Here is a 9321-nt window from a genome sequence, read left to right on the forward strand (position 1 = left end):
CAGGGAGGTGGTGGAGTCACCATCCCTGGAGGTGTTCAAAAAACATTTAGATGTGGCACTTCAAGACATGGTTTAGTGGGTTTAGCGGGCATGGTGGCATCGGGTGTACAGTTGGACTTGATGATCTTTGAGGTCTCTTCCAACCATAATGATTCTATGATTCCTCTCACACTTCCCTCTTGCTCCATTTCCCCTCCTTACCTGCTGCGTAAGCCGAGAGGAGGGGATGAGCTGCAGGTTCTCCAGGTGGGAGTGGAAGAGCGCATTGGGCACCAGCTGCCCACCGACTTTGCACTCAATGATGTAACCCACGGTGCAGTCGTCCGGCAGACGGATGAGCTCTGAAGTGGTCAGGAAGTTCCTGCCACTGGAAGAGAGTAGGGGTGCGTGGGTCAGGAAAAGGGTAGAGGGGGATTTAGGCATCAACTTGAATGGGAGATAAGTGGAGGACTTAACTGAAAACCAGAGTAAATCTTGGAACTAGGCAATAAATCCCTGAGTTCTACCCTCAAAGATTTGGGAATGTGTTTGCCCTTTGAGCACTCCCAGCCAAGCTGTCCCACCAGTTGTCGGGTGCTGTCCCTGACACATATCCAGCCCCTCGGTGAGCTGATGCAGAGAGCTGGTGGACTTTGCCGAGTTACTTTTTCACCTGTTTGGTGATCTGCACCGAGTCCCTGAGGGGTCAGACAAGCCAGCACAAGAGAAACAGTGGGACCACATGGCCAGGACTAGGAGAAAGAAGAAACAGGACAGTCTCATGCAGCTTGAATAAGCCATCCATGGCTCTACTGTAGTGTAACAGACTTGGCCATCCTTTGATGACAGGTTAAACCAAATTTTAAGGCTCCTGTAACTGGAAATAGCCACACAGCCAGAAGGACTGTCTACTGTAACAGCCCTCAGCTACTTCAAATGTGATTTAAGCATTTTAACACAGTACGGGCAGACTTTATGCCAGGTTAGGCGTTATCTATCCATGCCGTTTTCATTTTACCCTAGATCACAGGTCATCCTCCTGTCTGGGTCTACCATAAAATACCTATCATGGGCTTCAGCTAAACCAGCCACCTGGTGTGGATTGGATCTGTCTTTCGGCATAGATTTGGTTAAGGCAGGCACAGGCACTGTCTATCAGTGTATGTGCATATAGCCTGTGATATAATCTAGGGCATCATGGAAAATATCATTTTCTTGTAGGCTGGGCTAACACAAGACCCCGGGAGCTACCTCTGTTCTCCATGCACCAAGCTGAGGAAATGACAGCGGCCACTGTAAGAAGCTGAAGAGGGTTTGGGGTTAGAAAATGGGAAATTAGCTCAGGAGGGAGGTACAGGAGGTTGGAAAGAGGCAGATAGGGAGATGAGATGATAGGCAGATAGGAAAAGAGCCAGAGAAAGTTGAAAGGGATGGGAAGGAGTGTGGAGAAATAACCAAGAGCTGAAAAGAGTTGGGGAGAGGGTAGTGTGTCATCCGATGATCATGTTTGCTGAAGTGCCTGCTCTTGCTTCTTTTTAATCAGGTGACAGACCCATCTACTACATCCTTTCTCCAGTCCCACATGCTTGCAGATGTGTAGCATGTGGCACTCTGCACCCTCGCCAAAACATCCTTGCAAACACCACATAACACAAATCCAGATCTGACACTGCCAGAAATTCATGTGCGGCCGTGTTCCTCGTCCCCGAAGGCTCCCACACTCACCAGCTGCACAGCTTACCTGGCCCACGGCACCATCTTGCATGCCAGCTTGCGGCTGATGCAGAACCCAGCCCCTCCTGTGGCAAACCAGAAGCGTACAGATTTCTGGAGAGAAACAGCAGAGAAAATCAATGGCACAGGCTCAGACAATATCATACTCACTGAGATGGGAATGCTGGAAACCCAACTTTGATGCCAGGATAAACACAGCCCCATTGTCACCCCAGACCCCTGACTGCTGCCCAGAAGGGCTTGCCAGCAGTACAGCGTGGATTTTGACCTCCTCATATTTGGAGGGGCCAAGTTCCTGCTGGCAGCAGCAGGTGGGCTGCCCAAGGCAGGCTTATCTCCTGGCAGACAGGTACCCAAAGGCGCAGCAGCAACGTGGGACTCTTCCCCTAAGTAGATCAGATTGAGTCAACACCTACAACCATGTTCAGACAAGACCGGTGAGCTCTTAGCTGTTGCTTTTGGGACCTGTCTCTCCTTGGGGTACATCTACAGCCAATGAGCAAGAGCACTAAAAACAACCCATTGGCCCCCACACCACCACCACAAGCTGTACCGTCTGGTTGTTTGGCAGAGTTTCGGAGGCCCGGATGGGTCGGTTCAGGCTGGGTTTCCCCAGGTAAACATCCCAGGTCACAGAGTAGGAGGACAAGAGCTTCAGGAGGGCCCGAGGGTTCAGGTAGTTGTCATCATCCAAATGGCAAAACCAGCTGGGGGGAGACAGGAACGAAGACAAAAGAGGTTTGAGGTAAGGAGGATGTCTCTTGCTCTCAGGGGTTCCCCCGCGGCAGCTCTGCCTCACCTCCGGTCGCTGGCCAGGAAGGCATCGAACTCGGCAGCCATCTTGCAGGAGAGGGCCAGGTGGCTGTGCTCGGCAGAGCAGTTGGTGAAGATGGCATGGTCACCTGCCGGGAGAGAGAAAGCAGTGGCTCAGGGCCAGCCCACTTCACATGGTCACAAGGAGGACCTCTGGGCAAGAGGGAAGGGGGTTTGTTCACAGCCAACCTCGTCACAACGCCCCGAACAGGCATCTGAGCCCGTGGTGACGTGGACTTCATCCTTCTCCCTACCAGGAGATGAAACCTGGAGAAAGCCAAGTCTTGGCATCTTGGCCAAGACTAGGATACCTGCCAACTGCACTTGCACCCTGCCCACTGCCAGCCAAGGTGTGGGGGCTGAAGGGCTCTCTCATGGGCTGCTTCCACCCATGGATGCTCTAAGGCAGACAGCACCCTGCCTCCAGTTGGCTGCATGCCCTGGGGTAAGCCAGCTAAACCGAATCGTCACCGCTGCAGCTTGGGGTCCTCCCACGGGACATGGCGAGCGGTGTGCTTCAAGAGGCAGCGCTGGCCTAGGAAACCCAGCACCAGCCTTCGTGCCAAACCCCTTCCCAAGGCTGTGGCAGTTCAGAGGCTGAAGGCCAGGGCGAGGTGGTGTTATAGGACAGGTCGTTACCCATTCTCCTTTTCAGGGCACCGTCTTCTTCATCGGTGAAGACATAGGTCTGGGGAAATGAGGAAAGGAGGTTACTCTCAGGGCTGGAGCTGGTGCTGCTTCTGGCTGCCCACCCCTTTCTCCCCGCAGCTGGACACACTCACCATGGTCACCCCACTCCATCCTCTGCGGCCGTGCCCCCCTCCCAGGCAGCAGTTGAGCAGAGGAATGGCCGCGCTTCCCTTTCCCACATGGCACAATCATTTAGTGCTCGTCTGGCTTCATTTCCACACACCCCACCCACCACCTCGGGAACAGGGAGAAGGGGACCGGTGACACCAAGTGAAGCAGTGAGGGAGCCTTGGCTTAGGTGTCAGTGGTAGAAAAATGAAAGCACCGCGGTCGAATGATGCCCAGGTTGAAAGGAGAACATCTATTTGTGTTAAGTGTGCACAGCCCCTTGCCACTTCCCTCCTCCTCCTCCACCCCCAGGCTTCTCTAATCCCCCTCGCTGCCATTATGTGGCACATCTCCCCCTCTTTGGGGCCAGGCGGGGATCAGGGCTGGTGGAGAAAAGCTTTCCTCAGGCAGAAAATGAGCTTTCATGAAATCAAAAAGGAGTCGCGAGCTGTAAACAGTCTCTCCACCAGCTGCCCACAGGCTGGTTAAGCGCAGCACCTGGGCAGGGACAAAGGAGACGAGGCAGATAGACAACAGCTCCAGGAGCCGGCATTACGCCCAAAGGCTCTGACGAGGAGGAGAGAGTCTCTACATCTCCCCACACCCACCCAGCATTTGGGAGATTTGCTCCCATCAGGAGGATGCGGCAAGAGAAATGTTCTGCACATGAAAAGAAGGCAATGAAGGACCCTCAGAGACCACCTGGCTCGAGCAGAGATGGCAGGATGGTTTCATGATCTCAAACGTATGTGCTACACCAACTTGGCAAATTACCCTTCAAACAGCTGAGCTGCAGCCGTGGGTCACACACAGACTCCTACCCCACCTCGCTGGTAAAGTCTGTTAGTTAAAACCACTTTCAAGGTGATCACGGGACAAGAAGCAATTAGCTAAGTCTTAGGTAAAGGAGTTGCTCTGGGTCAGGGGACCTTATCACAACCTTCAGGCAAGGCAGGAATTGTGAGTGGCATGGGATTTCCCTCGCTAGCGTGTCAGAGCCAGAAATTTCCACTATGACAAATATTTTGTCTTAAGAAAAAAAATTCTGAAACCATTGAAACTTTCTGACATTTTCAAAAAAAAACCAGAAACCTTGTTGCTGGAAATGACTTGCTTACAGATATAAAACTGGCTAGAAATCATATGTCTAATAAACATCATATCTGATTGACTTAAAATAGGAGTCTGCATCTTTTCCCAGATTTTCTACTTGTGAAAATATTCCAAGGTTCCCCCTTTCCTCTTGATGCAAGGTGGGAAATGTTTTTTTGTAGACAGCATGTTTCTGTGGGAACCCAAGGACAAAGGAACATTGTCACCACGGGGAACACCAGACTCTCCAAAATAACTGGAAAAAGGGGGCTATGAGTGTGGGGTCTAGGCAAAACTGATTTCTCTGGCTCTCCCAAACTGATCTCCAGGCATACCTGGCTACAGTACTCCAGAAATGCTGGAGTATGTGCCCTGGCTCTGTCCTGAAGGAGATCACAACAGCACAGGCAGCTGTCTGCATCCTCGTCTCTCCATCCCTCACGTCCCTGAGAGTGGAAAACCTGGAACAGCAGCTGTTGCTGGCATCCAAGTGACCAGTGCCATGTGTCCCTCAGCAAAGCCACACATGATGGCTGGGATGGGAGAGAGAGAGAAGGACCCCAGCTAAAAACCTGCCTGGAGACCATTTGCCCCAGTTACATAGTTCTTTCTCAAAGAGACACCAACCGCTGTTGTCCATACTAATGGAGTCTGGAAGAGATTCAGAAGGTCTCTCTGGCTACACCAGACCTACTCCCCTTGCTAAGGATACGCGAGCAGAAGAACACCCGGTGTCATTTGTATCCCTGCAGGCAAATGGGGTAGACAGAAGCAGCCTTCCCATCATATCCACCCTCCTGTTCTCCACCATACTGGCCCAGGATGGCTGTCAATGCTACTAGAGGGCAGTCGATCTGGGCCTCAAGAGAGATGCAGCATGGAAAGCATCCCTCCGTTCTGGAGTGGAGAAGATGGCTGGGTGGGAAAGGATGTCGGCAGGACAGCAGTGCAAGCAGTGATATGGAGCCACTGGTGTCAAATGGCTTTGCCTGGTGGCTTTCCATGAACATAAGTGCCCACGCAATGGATAAACACTAGAATTTGAGACCCCCTCACCCCAAATCAGGAAAGTAGCCTAGCAAGGAAAAACTAGGAAAAGGGAATAAAAATCTGGAATCTGACAACCCAGGGCCACGTCCATCTCCCAGGCTCCCAGGGTATCCCTTCTTCAGGAAGAAACCCCCTCCAAAATGCAAACATCTCAGCAGGGTTATTGTTGTGTCCTGCCTGGAGAACAGATTCCAAATCTACAGTGTGTTCACAGCACTGAAAATGTAAAAGCTAGTTCAGGATGGGTCATTCAAAGGTTTCATTTCATTCGGTTGGATGTCTGGGTGCCTGGAAGGAGGGGAGGTGCTAAAATTTGTTTACATTACCAAACAAAATGCCATTTCAGACCAGAAACCTAGACTTATCTCCATCAAAACTACCAGGGCCAAGAATGTAAGCCACTCCAAGATGCTGTCCAGGCTAAACAACCATCAAAACCGACACTTCTGTTGAGACGAAATTTTTCTGAGGAAATGGCCTCTTGCTGAAATGAATTCCACATCAAGCTCCGGTGGAAAGTTTTGTCATGGAACAGTTCTCAAGGGGCAGAGCATAGTCCAGAGAAGAGTGCCCACTTCGCACTTCCCCTTCCCCATCTCCCACCAGCTGCAGATCTTCTCTTCTGTTTAAACAGTGCAGTTTCAGGGAAAATATCCCTCTCTCTTATTGTCTACCCTGACAGAGTCCAACACAGAGGACTTTTAATTTGGCTCCTGTACAGTCTGTCCTAGCCATAAAACCCACAGATGTTCCTGCCTCCTGTTACAGTCACCTAAGCCTGACCTGTGAGGTCTGGGTTGGTTCCTCTGGGAAGACCCCATGCAGGTAATCAGCTCTGAAACCAGGTTTGGCATCAGCAGCACAGCCAGCTGCTCAAATTTCCCCGCTGGCCACCTACAGAGAAGGACCAGCTGAATCCATCTCCAGCCATGAGTAAGGGTGAGTGAGACAGCAAGATGGTGGGTCAGCCCTAGGAGGAGGCAGTCCCTGCACATCACAGCTTCTGAGACCTGGATCTCTCTGAGACTGGCTCTTAAAGACTATTCCTCTCCAAAAAGACTCAGTCATAGGAGGTCTGGTGCCCTGTCCCTGGCTCTACAACAGTTAAATGTCCTTTGCAAACTGAGGGCTCTCATTTTTACTAAGCGAGGTTTCTATATTGTCAATTTTTTTCAAAACTAACCCTTTCCTCCACCTCCAAAAAAACCCTCCAGCAGCAGTATATTTAAAAAAAAAAGAGAGGCTTTGACTTTCATGTACTTCTCTTTACCTCCCTCCCCGCCTCCACTCCCCTGCCCTCAAAGCCATTTAGTTAAAAAAAAAGCAGAAGAAAAACATGGAAAAATGAGGAGGGGGAGGAAAACACTGAGCTTGCAACAAAAATTGATAACAATGAAAAAACACTGTTTAAAAATTACTGACACTTGCTCTCTACCCTTCCTTCCTATTCTGCTGCTCAGTCTGTGAAGCTCTCCTATGGGCTGGCAGCAGGATGGAAAATTCAACACCTCTTCCCAGGTTTGGACATCATTTGCCTGCCAACCAGAGAGGGTCAGATGAATCTGGGGAGCTAGCATCTAATTCCTGTCATCAGTGGAATGGCCAGGAGCCTGTTTGTCAACTGCACGAGGAGGGAAAGGTGAACTACTCCTTAAAAACCCACTCCAAAAGCCCCAGTTACAGTATCTTGATGTCAGTGCAGCCATGCAGTTGGGTTTGGTTTCTCCAAAGAGCTGCTGGGCTGAGGTCAGAAGAAGAGGAGAAGTAGGTCTGGAGGAGGAAGCAAGGCATCTCAGATGCTGAGAGGGACACGCAGACAGGAGAGGAAGCATGCTCAAAATAGGACACAGCTTCCTGTGACGACCGCAGCAGACCAGACAGTTGCAGCACCATGAAGTGGAAAACCACCCTTACCCAGAAAACCCTGCATTGCTTCGAGCGCTCTCCTACCCAATACCTCCGCCCCCCGTCCCCCTTCCTCGCTGAGGCCTGAATTTGTCTTCTAGGCACCCGTCACACACAGGCACGAGGCAAAAAAAGCACCCTTTGGGGACAGCCATAGGTTTTCTTCTTTCTTGAGGAGATGCTTTGTGAGGGAGGGAGAGAAATACCCAGGCTCTGGGGAGCACTTCTGCCCACCAGTAAGCCAGCCTGCACAGCACCAGCAACGTGGTGCCCCACATCAGTTCCTCTAACAGGAAGGAAACTCTCCAAATTCTGCTTTTAGCAAAGAGTGGAAACATCAGACCCTCAGTTAAAAATAATATTTTTTTAAAAAATATTACATGCACCCACATCACTTCAAAATCATGCACATGAGAGGATCTGCCCAAGAAATCAAGGCATGGACTGTGCTAATGTGCTGGAGAGTGAACAGGGCTGCAAAGACCCATCCTGCGCTCCAGGAGGTCTTCCAGGTCCTCCTGCCTCACTCTCCTGCCTGCTCCACCACACCGTTCCGGGGCGAAGGATGGATGCCCAGGCACAATGCGGGCATCCTGATGGAGGGCCAAGGGGGACCACTCAGCTTGAAATCGAGCAAACTGATGGCACGAGGAGGTAGAAAACAACCATTTCATATAGAGCCAGGACAGTCTGTGCTCTCAGCCTGGTGTGGTCCAGGCAGTCTGCGGACCCCAGTGCTACTGGTTAAAAAAAGGAAATTAAATCCCTTCCACCCCAACCTGAAAGAGTCGGGCTTAGGTTAGGGGCAGGTGTTGCCTACTAGGAGCACTCATCCTCCCAGCCTTCATGGGAAGATCCCACACAAACTTTTCATCCTCTCTACCAGCCTTTCCCATGAAGCAGCTACCGGTGAAACATTCTGCTGGGTAGCATCCCCATTTCAACGTGAACAGAAGTGAGAATTAGGGAAAACAAGGCACAGTACTGGGTGGGCCTGCAGTGCCCAGCCTTTCCTTCCTTTGGCTTTTATCCCCTACCCCAGGACACCGCATCCCTGCCCCATTACCAAACACTCCCTCTCTAGCCCAAATCCACACGCTCACCTGCTCTCTGGCCCGGGATATCCACGTGTCCAGGAGCAGCTCCATCCTGCTCTGGTGAAATCTTTTGGTTGTCTTCACAGCTATGAAAATGTCCCCAAGCGTCAGGCTTCTCTCAGCCCTGTATCCCTGGGGAGAATGGACTTGCAGGTCTTTCTGCCCACTGCCGCTGCCTCCCTCTGGGCTCACCTTGCTCCGTTGCTCTGGCTTCTCCAACATCCCCTCCCTGAGCCCTGGGTATCGAGCTGTTTCCCGAGCCCCACGGTGCCTCACGGAGAGAAGAGCCATGCTGACAAGAAAGACTGCGGCTCCAGAAAGACCACGGATGAGCCGACGGCCCATGGCTCCCAAATTGTTCCCGCCGCGGCCAGTATCCTACTGAAGATGGACAACCTCTGCCTGTACCTCCAGGTGAAACGGTTCACTCTTCTCAAAGCCTCCGAAGGGGCAGGACCAGCTGAGAGCAAGGTCTGAATAGGATGTAGCCAAGGAATAGGGTGAGAGAAGACCAGAAAGCCAAAGAAACAGCAGCCCTGGAGGATACCAGTGAAGCAGGGGGAATTTTCACAGACTAAGAGGGCTCGATGACCCAGCAAGGCAGGGACACATGATGGGAAAATACTCCGAGGTGCCTTGCAGGTGCCTGGCACAGCCTGCCAGCAGGAAAGCGAGCATCCCCACTCCCGGCAGAGAGGCCGAGGGTCCCAGGCTGGGGGTCAAGGAGGTGGCAAAGGAGATCAGAGCCATCGGCGGGGAATCTGGACCGAAGGCATCCGTTCCCCAGAAGACACCAGACCATCCATCCAAGCCAAGGGCTGCGGGGCGGAGGCGAGCGGGGGGCAAAGGGCTG

At 51.8% G+C, this 9321-nt stretch overlaps 1 protein-coding gene across 1 annotated transcript in view; it reads right to left on the reverse strand.

Moving 5' to 3' along the window:
* MFNG (MFNG O-fucosylpeptide 3-beta-N-acetylglucosaminyltransferase) overlaps positions 1-8813 on the reverse strand; it is a 10976-nt gene extending 2163 nt beyond the window's left edge. Inside the window, exons 1-6 of the mRNA XM_009703154.1 lie at positions 8475-8813; positions 3166-3214; positions 2513-2615; positions 2267-2420; positions 1721-1806; positions 202-367 (exon numbers count right to left, since the gene is read on the reverse strand). Coding sequence (XP_009701456.1) covers positions 202-367; positions 1721-1806; positions 2267-2420; positions 2513-2615; positions 3166-3214; positions 8475-8813 — 897 coding nt within the window. The remainder of the gene's footprint in view (positions 1-201; positions 368-1720; positions 1807-2266; positions 2421-2512; positions 2616-3165; positions 3215-8474) is intronic.
* Between the last annotated feature and the right edge of the window lie 508 nt (positions 8814-9321).

Source organism: Cariama cristata, unplaced genomic scaffold (assembly GCF_000690535.1).
Source record: "Cariama cristata isolate BGI_N322 unplaced genomic scaffold, ASM69053v1 scaffold23896, whole genome shotgun sequence".
Classification (NCBI taxonomy): Eukaryota; Metazoa; Chordata; class Aves; order Cariamiformes; family Cariamidae; genus Cariama; species Cariama cristata.